The sequence below is a fragment of the Dromiciops gliroides genome, chromosome 1, assembly GCF_019393635.1.
Source record: "Dromiciops gliroides isolate mDroGli1 chromosome 1, mDroGli1.pri, whole genome shotgun sequence".
Taxonomy (NCBI): Eukaryota; Metazoa; Chordata; class Mammalia; order Microbiotheria; family Microbiotheriidae; genus Dromiciops; species Dromiciops gliroides.
The window spans coordinates 704,810,513-704,829,631 of NC_057861.1; the positions used below are offsets into that span (position 1 = coordinate 704,810,513).

Below are 19,119 nucleotides of genomic sequence, written 5' to 3' on the forward strand. Positions count from 1 at the left end.
TTGTATTGGGAGCTCTTCAAGGGAAGGGATTGTCATTTGCCTTTCTTTGTATATCCAGTGCTTAGAATAGTGTCTGGCACATGGCAGGCACTTAAATGTTCATTGCCTGACTAACTTGCTAAAATAAATGTTTATTGAAGGAATAAAGCATCATATAAATGTTAGCTATAAGAAAAGACCTAAAGATCATTAAATGAGATTTCTCATTTTATAAATGGAAGAAACCAAGGTCCGGAGAAGGATAGCAAATTTGTTCAAGTTCCTACAAATGGTAAATATCAGAACAAGGGATTTGAACCCAAGACTTCTTTCTTTTGGGTATTAAAAACAATTAACCCTTAACTAATAACATTTCCTTTCTCCCATACCCCAATAATGAAACCAGCAAAACTTACAGAATTTTGAAGGGAACATAACTATCCAAAGCATTTCTTTGGGGACAGATAGTCAAGAATTTCTCTATTCAGAGGAATCTCTAGAATATTTCTTCAGTGAATAGAGAGGGCATCCTGAGGTGGAAACTTTGTGAGTACCAATTAGTTGGGGGAAATTATGTAAGTTTGAAATAAAAGGTAGTTTGTCTTACCCAACATCTATACACTGAAAAAGTTTTATCCATTGTCTTCACACCACACTCACTAAGTGAAGGCTTGCTTTTTAGGTGATAGCCATTCCCATGAACACAGCATCCCAGGGGTTGGATGTAACCATGTTTTATATTTTGTCAACATCTGCATTTTCACAGAGAATTCTATTTGATGGCTAATAGGCTTCAGATACTCACAATGTCCCAATGGGGTAGACTCTGTTGCAGCTGGCAAAAGTCCCAACTACAAAGGCCAGGGCTCTCTCTACTAAACCAATTTATCTCAAAAAAGGAAACACACCTGGCCTCCATTTACTTTTGGGTCCAAAGCTTTTAACACCCAAGGAAGGAGAGCGCTTGTTGCCAGAGAATGTCATTTGTGTATTTTGTGGTGGGTGTGCCCACATCCCTTAGCACCATGGAAGGAAGACTCTTTGAATTGATAAAATCTTAGGTTTGATAATCTGGAATCTCAGAGGCATAAAACTTCCATGTGTATTTTAGAATTGAAAAGAATCTTGTAGATGACTTGGTCCAACCTGACCTGAGCCCCTACTCCCAATTCCTGTACCCTTATACTACTTGTATGACCCTGGACAAGCTGCCACATTTCTGTGTGCCTCAGTTTCTACATCCACAAAATGAGCTTGATAATAAAGATGATTATTAATGATGATAATTGATAATGATGGAATGAGTTAATGTATCTAAAGTGTCCTAGAAACTTTAAAATGGGAACATGTTTATAAGAAAATGAATTAAATATCTATATTCTTTGACCCTGAGGTTCCATTGCTGGGTTTATTCTCCAAGGCAGCTAGGTGACATGGTGAGGTGAGCACTGGGCCTAGAGTCAGAAGAACTGAATTCAAATATGGCCTTAGACATTTACTAGCTGTGTGACCCCCAGTAAGTCACTTAACTGCTGTCTGACTCAGTTTCTTCAACTGTAAAATGGGGTTAATAATAGCACCTACCTTTCAAGAACTGTTTTGAGGATGAAATAAGATAATATTTGTAAAGCAATTGGCATAGTGTCTGGCACATAGTAGGTACTTAATACATTATTATTTCCTTCTTTCCTTCCATAAAGAGGCCAGTGACAGAAAAAGGAAATTTTGCCCAGAAATACACCAAAATATTTATGGCAGCCTTTTTTTTCTTGTAGTCAAAAAGAATTGAAAACAACAAGAATGCCTATTGATTGGGAAATGTTTAAACAAGTTGTGGTGAATGAAAGAAATAGAGTATTACTGTGTTGTATGGAAGGGTGAATATGATGAATGCAGAGAAGCATGGGAAGACATAATGATGCAAATTAAAGCAAGTAGAACCATACAAACAATAGACACAATGACTACAACAATGAGAATGGAAAGAACACTGCAAGACAATGAAAATGAAACGCTGCAAAATTATAATTACTGATCTTGGGCCCAAGGAAGAGATATGAGAAGGAACATCTTGTATCCTTGAGAAGTGGAGGGTGAGAAGCATGCAATACTACATGTAATGTCAGAATTTGTTGATCTATGGGTATGATTTTCCTCCTCTTTTTTCCCCTGTGTCATAATGAATTGATCTTGGGGAGGGTAGGCATTGGAAAATATAGATGAGTTAAAAAACATTAATAAAGTTTAATTTGAAAAAGTATATAAATTTTAAGTGGGATTTATTATATAGTTGTTGTTGCTGTTATTATTGCTCTTCCCCCACCCCAACCACTCCTCCTTGCCCCACCTCCCCTCCCTCCCAGAGATGCCTCTGTAGGCATCCTCCCTCAAATCACCTGTTTCCCCAGATCTCTGGGCCTGAGTGGGGCCCAGACCTCACCTCTCTGCCAGTCCTCGCTTGGTCAATCCAGAGATGACAATTGGATCGAAAGGCTCCTCGGTCCCTGAGATAGTTATACCCAGTGGGCCCCCGTACCTCTTCAACTCCACTGTGTAAATGATAGCGCCTGTAGTTTCCTGTTCATCTGAAATGAGAAGAGGGAGGATGACTTCTAGAGAAATGGACTCATTGGGAAGAGATGGAGATGGGAGGATGGGGAAGGGAGCCAGTCAGTTTTATCAGCAGAAATTTCAGGCACATGAGGAATGTTGACTCTGAAAGAGAACATCTGTCCCTTGCTGCATTGTAGGTGAAGGGAAGATGTCATGGTTCTATGACTGGGGGTGACAGAGTGGGTGTGCTGGCTGCTGAAAGCTTCTGAAGTAGAGGGTTTCTTTGGGCTGTCAGCCACTCTAAAGTAGCACTTGGTTCTGAAAGCCAGAGAAAACCACCAGGTTCAAATCCTATCTCTGATACTTCTTGTGTGACCTTGGGAAAGTCACTTACCATTTTGGGGTCTCAGTTTTCTTATTTAAAAAATGAGGGGATTGGACTCACTGGCTTGTGAGGTTCCTTCTATGCCAATGATGCCAGATAAACATAACTGATACCCAGAATGTATTGTATTTAGTTGAAAAATAAAAAGGTAAAAATTTATATAATTCATTGAGTTAAATTGAATCAATCCACCAAAAAAAAAAAAAGAAAAGTACATATTTACACAATTTTTGAGTAATTTCTGTTATTGTATGTTGGGTGCCTAGTATAGCATATAACACATAGTAGGCGCTTAATTAATGCTTCCTGATCAGTTGATTGATAGATGCCCTGGGTTGTTTCCTGCTGGCCTACACTCTGGCCATCATCCTTATCTTCCCACCCCCATTACAACTCTGGGCTCAGCTCCCGGGTCACTTGGCTCTGATAACCAGACTACTTCATGCCACCCCATGCCATGCCATGCATACTATTCTCCTCCCCCATTAGAATATAAACTCTAGACTGAAGGTGGTATTTGTCTAGCTTGCTTTCCCTTGTATCCCCAGTGCTTGGCCTACAGTATTCACTTAATGTAAGTCTCCATCTATTTATAAATTTATCTGTTCTGATTCTATAATACTGTGTCTTTAGCTCTTCCGAACTTCTTTAAACTGAGCTCTCTACGTGGTCAGCCACAGACTAAGGAAGCTGTAAGGCAAAAATAACACCACATCCACAGGAGTTAAGACTAGACCCAGGTCCCTCTGGACTTCATACACAGGAAATTTTCTTTCAGAGAATAAGAAGGAAATGCTTCACTTCTGGTTTGTGTGTGTGTGTGTGTGTGTGTGTGTGTGTGTGTGTGTGTAGGTGATCATGGGAGATGGGGGAGCATTAAATCTACCCAGGCACAACCCAGCTGACAAACCAGGACACCAGAATAAGCTGGTGGCCCATTTGCTCCTGGGAAGAAGGCCAGGACCTAGAGTGCTTTGGGGAACAGTTCCATACCTGAGTTGTCTTCATCTTTCCTAATCTTCAGTTTCACCAGGTCCTCACATTGCCTCAGAATCTGTACAGCATCCTCCATGGAGCAGTTGTCCAGTCTGATGTTGTCAATGGCAAGCAGCTTGTCCCCTGGCTCCAGTGTGCCCGTCCTAGGGGAAGGAAGGAAAGATGTGGAGGGAGCATGCATATGGTGGCTGCTCACCCTTCCTCCTGTCCTCAGTGCCCCAGGACACTAACCTGTGTGCCACGCTCCCCTTCTTGATGTCAGAGATAATCAAAGGCTCTCCAGGCTTCCTGCTTGCAGCTGGGGTGGGAGTGGAAGGGAGAGAGGAAAATAGGGTGGGTCAGGCTCCTTTAGTCGGCTACGGGAAAAATCAGAAGCTGCAGGAAGCAAGGCCATTCAAAAGGGAAGAGCTAGAATAAGCATCCCTGGCCAAGATGGCTCTGCTGATTTGTCCTTTTCTACAGCTTCCTGACCAGCCATTCTGCCAGGGCTGAACTGAACTATGCTCACCTTCATGGGGGAATTTTTGAGGACACCGGAAAGGCTTTCCTTGTCCCCACATTTTCTCCCATCTCCTGCCTGGTGACTGAAATTCTAACATTAAAACTTTTTGTTTTAATTTGCCTTTTGACTGTGAACTTGGAAATAATCAACAGGAGCAGACATTTCAACATATACAAAAGAACAAGAAAGAAGAGCGTTAAAAACAAAGGAACAGGGGCAGGTAGGTGGCGCAGTGGATAGAGCACTGGCCCTGGAGTCAGGAGTACCTGAGTTCAAATCCGGCCTCAGACACTTACCACTTACTAGCTGTGTGACTCTGGGCAAGTCACTTAACCCCAATTGCCTCACCAAAAAAAAAAAAAAAAGAAAAAAAGAAAGAAAAAATTAAAAAAAACAAACAACAACAACAAAGGAACAAATTTCTCTTAGGACTAGTTGCAGAGAGAAAAGCTTAAGGGCTCAAGTGAATATTTTCAGTGACAACTCCAGAAATCATATTTAATAACAAAACAGCATTGACTGTCTCATGACACTTTGAAAATGAGATGGACACACACAATGGAATTCCAGAGAGACCTTTTTGAGTCTGATGGCCTGAATCCAACTACCAGACCAATTATATCAAAGCAAGTCATTACAAAATGCTGGTATGTGTTATCACCATCATGAATGGATGCTTTCTTATGGTATTTGACCCAGAGTGGAACAACATCTCAAGACCCACACACAACAGCCTTTGTCATGGTGAAAACCAAAGGAGGAAAGGCAAAGCTATAAGGGAATCTCTCCAAAGATGGCTTCAAACACCACCATGGCAAAAGCACCTTGGCAAAGCTCTTGACTAGCTAAAGAAGGGCCCTAACAACAGGGGTACTCTTAACCCTTTGTGGTGCATAGACCCCTTGGGCAGTCTGGTCAAGCCTATGGTCCCCTTCTCAGAATACTATTCTCAAATGTATACTACATATATATCATATATATATATACATACTATATATACTATATGTGTATACATGTTTATATGTATATATAGTATTGCAAAGGAAACCAATCATAATCATGTAGTTTAAATATATATATATACATAGATGTGTATATATATAAGTGAAATATATACATAAGTGAAGTGTGTGTGTATATAATACATATATACATATGTGTGTATACACACACATATAGGCAAGTCCATGGACCCAAGGTTAAGAACCCCTATGTGAGAAGGCACCTAGGTGGCTCATAGAGCTTGGAGTCAGAAAGATCTAATTAAAAAAAAAATCTTTCTTCAAACATTTATTAGTTATGTGACCCTGGGCACTTAACCTCTCTGTGGTTCAGTGTTTCATCTGTGAAATGGGGATAAAAATAGTACCTACCTCACAGAGTTGTGAGGATTATATGAGATAATATATGTAAAGCACATGGTAAATCTTAAAATAGTTTATAAATGCTAACTATTATCTATGATTATAAGAGAATAGCACATCACATCCTATCTCAGATTATATTACATCACATCACATATCACACCATACCACATTATACCATACCATATCATATCATACTTTATGATTACTATTGATGATTATGAGACATCAACGTCTTGGTGGTCCACATAGTAGAAATGGAAGAAAGGAATCTGGAAAATAAAAACCTATCACAAATTCCAGATTCCCCTAATCAGCAACTGGAAGCAAAGGTAAAAAAAGGACGAGATGATAGATGGAGGTAAAGTAACACAAAAAGACAAGAGAAGCAATTTAACATCCATCAAAAATTTGACTCTAGAGGCTTGAGAGGCAAAGGTGAGATAGAACTGTCAAAGAAAGGTGGAAAATTTCTGGTCATCTCTATGATTGAATGAATGAATGAAAAATTTATCAAGTGTTTGCTTGCTGTGTTCAGAGCACTATGCTAAGATTTGGGAAGACAAAGAGAAAGGACAGATAATTCCTGCCCTCCACAAGTTCACATTCTAACAAGGAGACACAAGACATAGGGAAGGTTTTAGCTGCAAATGAGATGGAAAAGTCCAGTGGTCCTTAAGGGGGAGTGGCAAAGCAGTTGTTAATGCCTCCTCTTTACTGTGATTCCCACTGGAAAATTCAGGTCAGTTTCTGATGTTGAGTCCCTGGACAATGCCAAGGACTTTATTGACAAGAGTTTTCTTTTCTGGGTCTTTATTTAGTAGCTGTAATTGTAGCACCTGTAGGAACAATAGCTAGAATGCTTCCCAAGGGTTTGCTTTCCCAGGGTGATGTCTGAGGGGACTGGGCTATAAGCATTGCTATTCCCAAGGCTCTTGGGGTTAGGATCCTGGGTTGTTTCTCTTATAGTTGAAAGAACAACAAAATGAACAACACAACAAATATGAAAGTTGGATCAAACGGCAAACAGAATGTGTAGATACTGTTAATATAATGAAAGAGAAAACAGTTGCATTGAGTAACATAACTGAAACTCCAGCTCCTCTGCAAAAATGGAAGAAGACAAGGATGGATAAGAGGGATAATCTTTTGTCCAAATACTTCATGGTGGTACATCAATTGCTAGCAAAGTACTTTCCTAGTTTCCCAGTCACATGCCAGATACCACCTTTCCTAACACAAGGTATGAACATATCTATTACCAAAAGATGAAAACATTAGTGACCTCTGCAGATAGAAGCCATATACATGCTTATATACTTTATACACAGCATTCACAGCATGTATCCCTACAATAAGTTATAAGCACTTACAAGAAGACAGTTTATTCTCTGAGGAGCCAAAAAAGAGTATGCCGTAGAGTTCCAGGAATATAAAGAACAATTTCTGCATTTGGTAGTTATTGAATACGTTGCCCCCAAATGACATGACATTTATTCTGCTTTTGTTGATTACCTCAGCATCTTTGACTCAGCTCTGTATTCATGGCTTATTCATGTACTACTATTATGGAAAAGTGTTCTCTTTTGAAAACACAATAATGTCAAGAACAATGGATAAATACAGTATTTTTCATGGACACAGTTCAATCCATTATGATTCCGCTTAGGCTTAAAACCCTTGTCATCTCTCTTAAATAGAACCAAGTATGGCTTCCAAAACATTGCACAAATCACTTGATGTACATGGATGATATCAAGTTCTATAACTTCACAGAAAAACATATTAAACAATTTTTTTCATCTTATGGACACTTTCTCCAGTGATAATAAAAATGCCACCTGGACTTGGTAAATGTAATTCAGAGGTTAAGCTGAGCCAATGAATGAAGGTGATACCTAAAGAGATATCTTCCAGTCAAAGCACAATGACATGAAGATATCGAATAGAAGGTTGTGGCTGAATAAATTAAAAGATTTATTGGCATTCTGAAATAAAAACTGAAGTGAAGAACACATTTAAGTCAATGAACATGTATGTAATACTACTCTTTATGTACAATTCCAGAAGTGTAAAATGGACCATAACAGATTTACAAAGTATCCTACCAAAACCAGTATAATGTTAACGAAATATAAAAGACCCCATGAAAAGGCAACTATAGAAAGAAGAACACTTCCTCTCCAAAAAAGGAGGAAGAAGACTGATAATCATTCTTAGAATATAAGATAAGCAAGTTAAAAAAAACCCTGTAAAAATACTTTTAGAACAAGCAGGTATCACTTTACCTACCAACAGTTAAAAGCCAATAAAAGGTATATGCCATTCGATTTGTTGAATGTAACCCAAAAAGTGGTTTCCCTTTATATGGAATTGTCAGGTTTTATGAATGAAATCAAAAGGCCCTCCACGGGTAACATCTGCATGAACTTGACCAACAATATGTTGGCAAAGAGACATCCAAACAAATGACTGAATCATGCAGATTTGTTTGTGGAAACAGAGGGTAAGAATTTATGTTGGCAAGTCAGAACCAGGTCACTGTCAATTGAAAGTACAGAAGAATTATCCTTAAGAAACCTGGACTCTGTAATCAATGTCATTTATGCTAGGAAATGGTAGAATTTCTGCAACACAACACTATATGCTACAAAAATTTAGTATCTCTCGAAAATCTAGCAAGATATATCAGAAGCTTGCTATCCTTCATGGACTGACAGATGACAAAGCACCACACTACAAAAACAAATCTCAAAATGTGGTAGAGCACTCAATGAATAAAGGGTATTGGAGCTGGGCCATTACCACAGATTGAAATGTTGACCACAACTGCAGACACAACACTGATCCATAAAAATTCTACTTAAGAACAATACATTAAATCAATGACACCATCCCAAATATTCATGATTTTCAAGCTACATGAATTAAATCATGTTTACAGTATCGAGACTGAGCAGAGGATACCAAAATCATGGGAACAGGATGGGGTGCATGGACCAGCCTTATGGTACTATCCATTAGTGGGGTTGTACTGCTGCTTTCAGAGAGCCTACAAAGGACACATTTATATCCTGACATTTTAATTCAGCTACAAAAGTTACTTTATTCACCTGTGTGATATGGGGTGAATGGGAGAAGCAGGACTTGATACCCAGGTCACCCAAATCCCAGGACAGATTTCTCTCTAGTGCAGCAATCAGGTTAAAAACAAATAGCATTCAACAGGCTTTTGGGAGTGGTTGTGACTACCACTGCATTGGTCATCTCCATCTGACAAGGACACAAGGCACAGCTTGCTTCTCCAGACTCTCCCTGCTACCTTGAAACATCAATATGTATTTAGAATTATTAAAGGGAGAAGGTTGTGTTTCTTTTTCACAGCATGTTAATTACAAGTCAAGAAAGTAGTTATTTAAAACCAATTTACAACTTCCCAGATGTGCAAACATTTGGTAATTGATTGTTCTACAACCCATAATTGTTCTATTACCTTTAAAGCTAATGGTACGGATGGGGCCTGGGTTGTGAGAAAGAGAGGGGTTGCAGGATGTTTCCTTTGGGTGTTTTTGGAGATTCTTTTCAGAAAGAAACAATATGTGGTAGAGAAGGAAGGGATTGAGGGGCCTAGGGTTGGGACCAGGCTCTCTCTCTGATATTGCCAAGTTACATGACCTACAACTAATTAATCTCCCTTCTCTGTAAAAATGAAGGATTTCTTTCTTTCTTGGAGGCAACTGGGTTTAAGTGACTTGCCCAGGGTCACACAGCTAGTAAATGTCTAAGGCTGGATTTGAACTCAGGATCTCCTGACTCCAAGACTGGTGCTCTATGCACTGTACCACCTAGCAGTCCCTAAAAATGAAAATTTTCAAATAGATGATCTTTAACATCCCTTTTAGCTCTGACATTGCATGTCCCAAGGTCCCTTCAAACTTTGACATTCTTTCTTCTAAGGGCTCTTCCAGCTCTAACATTCTATGTCCTAAGGGCCCTTCCAACCTTGACAGTCTCTTAGTCTTTAATGCTGAGGCAGCTGGTGGCAGAGTAGATAGAATGCTGGGTCTGGAGGCAGAAGACCTGAATTCAAATCCAGCATCAGACCTTTACTAACTGTGTGATTGGGCAAAGTCACTGAACCTGTTTGCCTCAGTTTTCTCAACTGTAAAATGGGGATAATAATACCACCTACCTCCCAAGGTTATTGTGAGGATCAAATGAGAGATAATATTTGTAAAGTACTTGGCAGTTGTCTAGCAGGGGCTGAGCAAGGGACTTTATAAATGCTTACTCCCCTTACACTTCCCCTTATGTTGAGGCCAAGGAGAGACTACACAATGCCATGCTTAATAGACAGAAGAGGTGTGTCTAATCAAACCTTATTTATATGGAGCTGGTTGATTTAGAGATTCAAAGTTCATTCTAGGATGCCTATCATTTCCTTTATGCTAGGAGTTCTTAAGTTCTTTGTTTGCCATAGACCCTTTTGGAAGCCAATTATACTAAAAAACAGTTATTGAAGTATTAAAAAACCCAACCTCACAAGGACCCCACATTAAGAACTGTTTCTGTGCTATCTTTCAGGGTGGAGGGCAGGGAAAGCTTGCTAAGAAAATCCTTCTCTCTGTTTCTTCTAGGAACAGGTGTTCCTTGATGAAACAGTACTGAAGCCTTTTAATTTTTTTGGCGACCACAATTAAGATTATAAACATCACATGTCCTTAGGAGCATGCGCAGAATATGAGCATTTTCAAGTACTGTAACTTCATCGTTTGCAAACAAGGAATCATGAAGCTTATTAGAAATGAGTTCTCTCTCTTCATTAAAGTAGACCCAGCCACAGTTCTACTTTGTAATGGTAGGATGACCATCACCATCTGTTTTCTTTGTAGCCTGACATGTGCTCTTAAGGAAGTCATTCTCTCTCTTAAACTCAGGACTTCCTTATCTATTAAAATGGATTAAACAATTCCTGCCCAAACAAGGTTAATGTGATATTCCAATGAGTTAAAACCCAAGAAGGTTTGGTAATCTATAAATCTCTACAGATATGTTGGGGGTTCTTTTTCTTTCTTCTATGTGTAACATTGAAAGGGGGGAGGCCCAGAAGATGGATATCATCTTTACTTTGTGGAACAAGTTCAGCAACTTCCAGCACATCCACTTTAAAAGGGGAATCTATAGAAGGGAGTGAGAGGTGCAAGCCTTAGGAGAAATGAGGGGTGCAGGAAGGGGAGCTAAAAGTGTGAGGGGGAAGCCGGCAATGTGAAAGGAATATTTGGTGGCATGGTGAGTTAAAGCCAAGTGCTGGTGGAGGGAGACAGAGAAAGTACCACTAACTTTGATGGAGGAGGCTAAAAGGTTTAACAAATAACCCAAGATTTGATCAATAGTACCTAGAAGGGTTAACAGAGAAACTAAGGTTTGTGTTTTTACTGTAACCAAGAGGGTTTGTCTCTGTCAACCCTCACCATCAACAGACAGTAACCAGGGACCATTAACCATTAATAGCCATTAATATTCCTAGTTGATAGGACACCTAGAAACCAGATCTTAAGTAAAGAGAGATCATAAACACAGAGACCCTCTGGGTCTGACAGGAAGTCCAAATTAGGATAAGACCTCCTATGAACCTCCCACAAGGAGGAGATTAAGATAATGAAGAGATAATCTACTTTTTCCCACTGTAAAGATAACTATTCTTCTTCTCCCTATTCGAGATACCTCCATGGTGGTCTCCCTTGTTCACTCACAGTATTGCAGTAAAACGGGAAACTGAGTCACTGAGTCATGTAATTCTTTTGGAACACCTCATGATCAGTTTAGCCAATTAACCCCCCCCCCCCCATCAACCTGTCCCTGATGTTCAGGGGTCTGGTGCTTGAGTATGAAAACTTTGCTTAAGTATTAGAAGGTACCACCTACAGTTTCTTTTCAATCACTTTCCTCTTGGTCTCAGAGCAACAATTTGTGTATTGTCTCCTTGGCACAAGAACCCCAAACATCAGAACCATGTCAACTCTGCCTTACCCACCTTTCTCCAGGTCAATGGCTTCAGCTCTTCAGGCCTTAACTCTCTTCCATGCTGCCAAGCTGCCCCTCTCATACCCCTGGTTTCCCCTTCCACATTAGTACTTCTTCCCTTCTTATGATGCAAACTTTTCCTTAGAGGATTGCTCTCCTTTGTCTCTCCCCCTCCTACAAGAGTTCTATCATTCATTTTCAGCAAGCATACGGTTTCACCTATTTCGCCTATGCGAAGGTTTCTGAGGGGCATAGTTTCTAAAAGTAAAGATAGCACCTGCCCCATGGAACTGTCACTTTCTACCCTGTATTTATACGTTTTCCATATATTTTCCTATTCTGCCTTTAGCTAGGAGTATTTGTATCCACTTATTGCAACCACCCATTGGAGTAAAAGCTTCATGAGGGCAGAGACCACAATGACTTCTCTTACTTTTGTATAATCCATTCTGCCTTTCACAGTATCTTGTACGTAGATTCTTATCAATAGGTGCTTACTAAATAAATAAAACTGTTGTACTTTAGAAACAAGCCATCATAAATCAGTACTTGTTAAGGGGAAGGGAGGAAGAAAGCCACATTCCAAGAGCATGTGGGTAGGTGGGGGGAATAGTGGTGGGGAGAGCTAAAGATGATCAATGCCATTGTTTCCTTTTTCTAAATTGCTTCCCAGCTCCTCCCCACCATGCCAGCTGGGATCTGGATGCCCTCTGTGTGGCACCATGATGGATGAAGGAACTCCAAAGGCCAGTCTGTTTGGGGATTTTAATAGGAAGCTTGGTGTCAGCAACTGAGGAATTATTTCCCTCGAAGGAGTTACATACCACAACTCAATTGCACCAATGCCTCTGTGGGTACAGATGTATCTCCTTATTGATTGAGATAAAGCATTTGGCTGAAATGTAATTAAGTTGAATGCTCTAAAGCCCAACTCAGAAAAGTAAACATTTCTAAGAGAGAGTGAGGACAATTTACCTAAGCCAGGAGGATGACAAGGTATTTACTTTGCAAACAAAGAGGAGGATTGGAGTGGCAAGTGATGGCATCTATACCAAAGATGACATGCAGGTTGACCTTCAGTGGCATGGGCCACTTAGTTCCACCACATGCCTTTAGCTGCTCCAGGGTCATTCTTCCCACCGGATCCATCTCTATCATATTACATTGTAGTCTCACTGAAATTGATTTAGAAGGGACATTAAAGAACATTTAGTCCAATGACCCAGTTTACAGAAGAGAAAAAAAGAAAGCCCACAGAGGTAAGATGATTTGGCCAAGGTTTCAAAGGATAGGCTTTGTACCTAGGTTCTCTGATTCCAAATCCAGAGTCTTTGCCCCATACCATACCACTTCCCTGCCAAGTTGTGCCATTCTTTTCTCATCTATTCCTCAGTAAAGCATTTAGCATAACAGAAAGAGGTCTAACTTTAGAGTTTAAAGAACTCAGCTAGAAGCTTCACTTTATTCCTACGATCTTCAGGAACTTTCCACCACTATAAAGTGAGAGGGTTGGTGGACAAAGTGATCTCTAAAATCCTTTCCCTGCTAGCCTGTGAGTTTGTATTTTATCTTCTAGGCAATTCTATTCTCACTTGAGCCACTGAAGGCTTCTGAGAAAGGGAGTGGCTTGCTTTGACCAGCGCATTGGGAAAGATGACTGAAGCATCTGTGTGGAGGATGGTTTGCAGAAGAAAGAGACTGGAGGCTGAGATACCAATCAGCAGGCTTTCATAATGATCTAGACCAGAGGGGATGAAAGCCTGGATTAGGATTGTGCCAATGTAAATAGAGGAGAGGGGATGAAGCAGAGAAGTATTGTGGAGATAAAATTAATAGGTCTTGGCAACTGATTATATATAGAGACTGAGAGAAAGGAAGCTGGGGAAGGGAAGGAAACAAGCATTTATCAAGCACCTACTGTGTGCCAGACACTGCTAAGTGCTTTACAAATATTATCTCATTTGATCCTCACAACAACCCTGGGAGGCAGGTGCTGTTATGAGTCCCATTTGGGGAACCTGAGGCAGAGAGGGATTAAGTGACATCCCCAGGGTAAATCAGATAGCAAATTTCTGAGACCAGATTAGGATTGAGGTCTACCTGACTCAGGTACTCTGTGCACTAATGGCGCCACCTAGCTGCCTCAAAGGGTGAAAGAGATCTTGGAGGTTTTAAATGTGAGCGATGCTGTCCGTGGAAGGACAGATGTTAGGAGGGATGTAGTTTTGTAGGGAAGATGATGACTACAGACTCTGATAGGTTTGAAGGGAGCTGGTACATGGGGAAGAAGACTGGCTCTGGAATCAGAAGATCTGAGTTTGAATCCTCCTTGGGTCTCTTCATCTAAAAGGGGTTGGGTCCTCTGAGTCTCCTAGCTCTAAAGAGAAAAGAAATCTTAGGGGATACACACAATTTTATTTGGGAGATAGCCCCTAACAGAATAGAAGCAACACATTTTTAGGAAGTGGTGGGGAAAAGACATTCATACCTAGGAGCACGCATCCTTGTAATCATACAAATGACAGCCCACAGTAACCTGATACTGGGGGAGGAGATAAAAAACTACAAAAATCAGACACAAACATTCTTAAAAGCACTATAATCTGTGGCTACTTAGGGCAGGGGCAAACAGTCCTGCACATCTCAGCAGCCTTTGATGGTATGTACCACTGTATCAAATCCCAGTCCAATCACTGAAATTCCTAACAATAACTGGGAGTCATTCAGAAAAAAAAGGTTTCATTATTATTAGCATCCTCTGATAATAATAATAACCACAAGAACAATAATAAATATTATTATTATTAATAATAATAATAGCTTAGATTTATAGAGAACTTACTATGTGCCAGACATTGTGCTAAGTGCTTTATAATTATTATTTCATTTGATCTTCACAATCCTGGAAGGTCGATGCTATTTTACAGATGAGGAAACTTGAAGAAAACAGAGGTCAAGTAACTAGCCCAGGGTCACACAGCTAGTAAGTGTCTAAAGCTACATTTGAACTCAGGTCTTCCTGACTCTGAGTCCATGACTCCAATTACTGCATCACCTCCATAAATGATGTATGAAGTTTGTTCCAACTCTGTGGAATGAAGCATCATTGTCCTCACGCGTTAAGGTGAACCCACATCCTGAGTTCATTCCTTTTTTTTTTCCAGGGCAATAAGGGTTAAGTGACTTGCCCAGGGTCACACAGCTAGTAAGTGTCAAGTGTCTGAGACTGGATTTGAACTCAGGTTCTTCTGACTCCAGGGCTGGTGCTCTATCCACTGTGCCATCTAGCTTCCCCTGAGTTCATTCCCTTTTAACAGGCAAGCCTCCTAGCTGACCCTTGGCTCCTCTGAACCATGAAGTCTGAGCAAGGAAAACATACTCCTTCATCTGACCAGCCATCAAATTCCTTTCCTCTGGCTCAGGGTGAAGTTAATAACTTTTCTGTAGACCGGATATTAATTCTGAGATAAAAATGAGATGTCATTTGATATTGTCAGAGTCCTGCTGCTTGGACCTAGCCAGGGAAATGGGGAGGGGGAGGAGGGCAACTCCATGTAAGGAAGCCAAAATTCTGTGGCAAGACTATTTAAAAGCCTGGGGATACTCTAGATCAACCCGTGAACTTGCTTTTGCTTTTTAATATTTTGATGACCACATTTTACCTTGATTGTTTTCCTTTGTCATCCTATGCATTTTATTGTCTGCATTTAAAAACAACTTGAGCAGGGTGCATAGGCTTCACAAGGCTTCCAAAGGGGTCCATGATACAAAAAAGGTTAAAACCCTTTGCCTTACAGAGAAGGCTACTGGCAGCTGAGGGCAGTGGGGTATGAGGATAGGAACAGCTTCTTGCAGAAGGTGCTATTTGAATTGAGTCTTGAAGGAAGCCAGGGATTCTAAAAGGCAGGTGTGTGGAGGGAGAGCATTCCAGACCCTGGGATCAAAGGCAGAGAGCTGGGAGATGGAGAGTCCACCCACCCACCCACCCACCCATCCATTCATCCTTCCATCCTTCCATCCATCCAAACATTTGTTTTAAGAATCTATTAAGGGGGCAGCTAGGTGGTGCAGTGGATAAAGCACCAGCCCTGGATTCAGGAGGACCTGAGTTCAAATCCGGTTTCAGACACTTAACACTTACTAGCTGTGTGACCCTGGGCAAGTCACTTAACCCCAATTGCCTCACCAAAAAAAAAAAAAATCTATTAAGGACAAAGCACTGACAAAGACACTGGAAGAGATAAAAATCTTGGTAGCTCCCTGTCCTCATGGAGTATACATAAGGCACAGGTTGTACCCAGGAGGGACTGGAGGAAATAAGGAAATACAACAAGAGGTCAAGTTCAAAGCAAGAGAGTGGGGACACAGCCAGGGAGGGGGCTGTACCTCTTCACTCCCCCTGCCTCCCATCCCCCATTGCTCTTGCATCTGGAATAGTTTCCCCTTTCTGCTTTCCTGGATCCAATGAAGTTCTTTCCATGTACCCTGATAAAGCAGGAGGGAAGGAATCTGCTTTCTGTCTGGGTTCACAGCCTCTAAGGAGGAAAAATCAATCAAGGGTAAAGAATAATTTTTTTAAAATGTCAATTTGGGGACAGGTTTGAAGGAATTCATTTCCCCCCTTTCTACTGGAAATAATAAATTATTTAACTCATATATACAAAACGCAAGAAATTTAAAGTGCTTCTCCATGCATACAACCAATACTTTAAGAAATACTACTTTTCTTTCTTTTTTATTTTTGGCAGGGCAATGAGGGTTAAGTGACTTGCTCAGGATCACACATCTAGTGAATGTCAAGTGTCTGAGGTCAGATTTGAACTCAGGTCCTCCTGAATCCAGGGCCAGTGCTTTATCCATTGCCTCATCTAGCTGCCCCCAAGAAATACTACTTTTCAACATTATGGCTGGTTGAGGGAAAGGATAAATGGGCAAAGGTAGGAAAAGAAAGGGAAAGAAGTAGAGAAAAATACACAAAGAGGGAGGAGAAGAGAGACAGGCTTATGGAGAGGAAGGAGAGAGAAACAACAGAGGAAGACACATGAGACATAAAAACAGGGAAAATGAAAAGGAAGGAGAAGAAGAGGGGGCCAAAGAGGTAAAGGCAGATAGAAAGGAAGAGAGGGGTATAGAAAGAAAAAGATGCAGGGAGGTGGAAGGATGTTGAGATTCAGGGATAAGTGAATACAAGTAAATCCTTGTCATGCTTTGTTGATTACCCAATGGGCAAGTAAGTGGATTGTCATTCCTCTCTACTGAAATACTAATTTGCTGATTGTCATTCATAGTTTTCCATCTGCTTTTTATCCTGAAATCTTTCAGAGATTTTGAATGAGATAACTATAGCATCCTACTAAAAAGAAAGTATTTTCTGAATTGTAAAGGCAATGACCATCATGGAATCAACCTCCCAGTTTACAGATTGGGGACCAGATTTAGTCCCAAGAACAGAGGTGGGGGTAGCTAGGTGGTACAATGGATAAAGCACTAGCCCTGGATTCAGGAGGACCTGATTTGAACCTGAGTTCAAATCTGACCTGAGACACTTGACAATTTACTAGTTGTGTGACCCCTGGGCAAGTCACTTAATCATCATTGCCCCCCCCCCCCAAAAAAAGAACAGAGGTGGTTTACTCCAGTTCATGTCAAATTACTTCTGCAGGAGAAAAAGAAAAGTGATACTCACAACTTATGGTTATTCCCAGCTCCACTCCTCTCTTCTTGGGCAGCTTCACATGAAAGGTACCACTACTTGGGATTACTGACTCTGGAAAAGACACAGATGCACCGATGTGTCAGAGCAATTTGAACACTAGTTAAAAATCATTCAGGACCAGTGTTGACTCCCTCATGTCAAGAAAATCAAACCCCTTTGACTTTTGGCCCCCAAATGTTCTTGTTTTTGTTTGTATTTATAGCTGCGAAGAATCTTTGAGATAATGAAATCTAGTCCTCTCATTTCACAGAAGAGGAAACTGATGCTCACCTGGACAAATATTTAGTAAATTCTTGTTATGTACCAGGTATTGTGCTAAATGCTGAGATACAGAGATAGAGAGCAAAATAGTCCCTGCTCCTCAGGGTGCTTCCATTCTACTGGGGGCATACAACATGGAAATAAGCAACTAGATACATGATAATTTGAAGAGAAAGCAGAAGGATCTAACAACTAAGGAGATCATAAAAAGGCTTCCCGCATAGGGTGGCACATGAACTAAACGTTAAAGGAAGCTGGGGATCTAAGAGGATAGAGGCGATTAGTTACAGCCTATAAGTAATCCAAGCTGAAGTGCTATTGGCAGATAATGGCAGAATATGTCAGCCCTCTCAGATAACATCTGCACTTTACCTAGAGCTTACAAAGATTTAGTCCAAAGGGGGTAATGTTAATATTTCAGGCATTGTAGCAGTTCAGTCAGGGAGTTGTTTGGAGTTATCTGGACCTTTCAAGTCCTGTTGAACAACATTACATAATCAGCCACCTACTTTGCTTACATGTAGTATTGGCTCAAGAAGTACAGCTCCTCCAAAAAGGGTCCCCTTGTAATTAGCTTCCTTCTATTCAATATTTCAACCTTTGAGTGTGGGGACTCTGGAACTTAAGAGTCTCATACAACACCTCCACCTCCTCTATTCCAACCTATCCAACACCCAATGAGTCTGGACTAGAAGACATTCTAGACTCTTCTAGTTGTCTGATCTCCTCAGGGACACTAGAGTTGATTTTTAGAATCACAGAATCTAAGACCTAAAAGCCAACCAGTCCAAGCTACAACTGATTGAGAATTTCCTCTACCCTAATTCCAACAAACTGTCCTCCAGCCTTTGCCTTCAGACCACTATAAAAGCTGGACAACTCTGGTCCTCGGGAGTTTTTGCATATGTTGAACTGAAATCTGTCTGTCATTCCCCTCCCTGCCCCGCCCCCCATCATCTTAGTTCTGTTTTCTGCAACTACAAAGATAAGGATGCTCCCACTGCCACACTTTAAGACAGAGACCAGACTAGCCCAATGAGTTTTAATTTCCCTAGGCAAAATAATCCAGGTCCTTTAACTGTCCTTCATATAGTTTCCAGACTCCTCCCCATCCTGCTACATTCCTGTGGATTTATTTCAGCTTGTCGATATCTTTCTCAGAATGAAGTCCTAGAGCTAGACATACCAATCCAGACAGAGTTTGACCAGTGCAGAGCACAACGGGACAACATTCTATGGTCACCCTAAGATGGATTTAAAAAAAATAAACATCTGCTTCACATTTGTAGCTCATACTGAGCCTGTGGTCAAGAAAAATTCCAAGGATCCTTTTTTCCAC

At 40.7% G+C, this 19,119-nt stretch overlaps 1 protein-coding gene across 1 annotated transcript in view; it reads right to left on the reverse strand.

Moving 5' to 3' along the window:
- Positions 1–19,119, reverse strand: part of GRIP2 (glutamate receptor interacting protein 2) — a 409,705-nt gene that overhangs the window by 45,873 nt on the left and 344,713 nt on the right. The window contains exons 14-17 of the mRNA XM_043977635.1: positions 17,490–17,570; positions 4,145–4,211; positions 3,911–4,056; positions 2,420–2,564 (exon numbers count right to left, since the gene is read on the reverse strand). Coding sequence (XP_043833570.1) covers positions 2,420–2,564; positions 3,911–4,056; positions 4,145–4,211; positions 17,490–17,570 — 439 coding nt within the window. The remainder of the gene's footprint in view (positions 1–2,419; positions 2,565–3,910; positions 4,057–4,144; positions 4,212–17,489; positions 17,571–19,119) is intronic.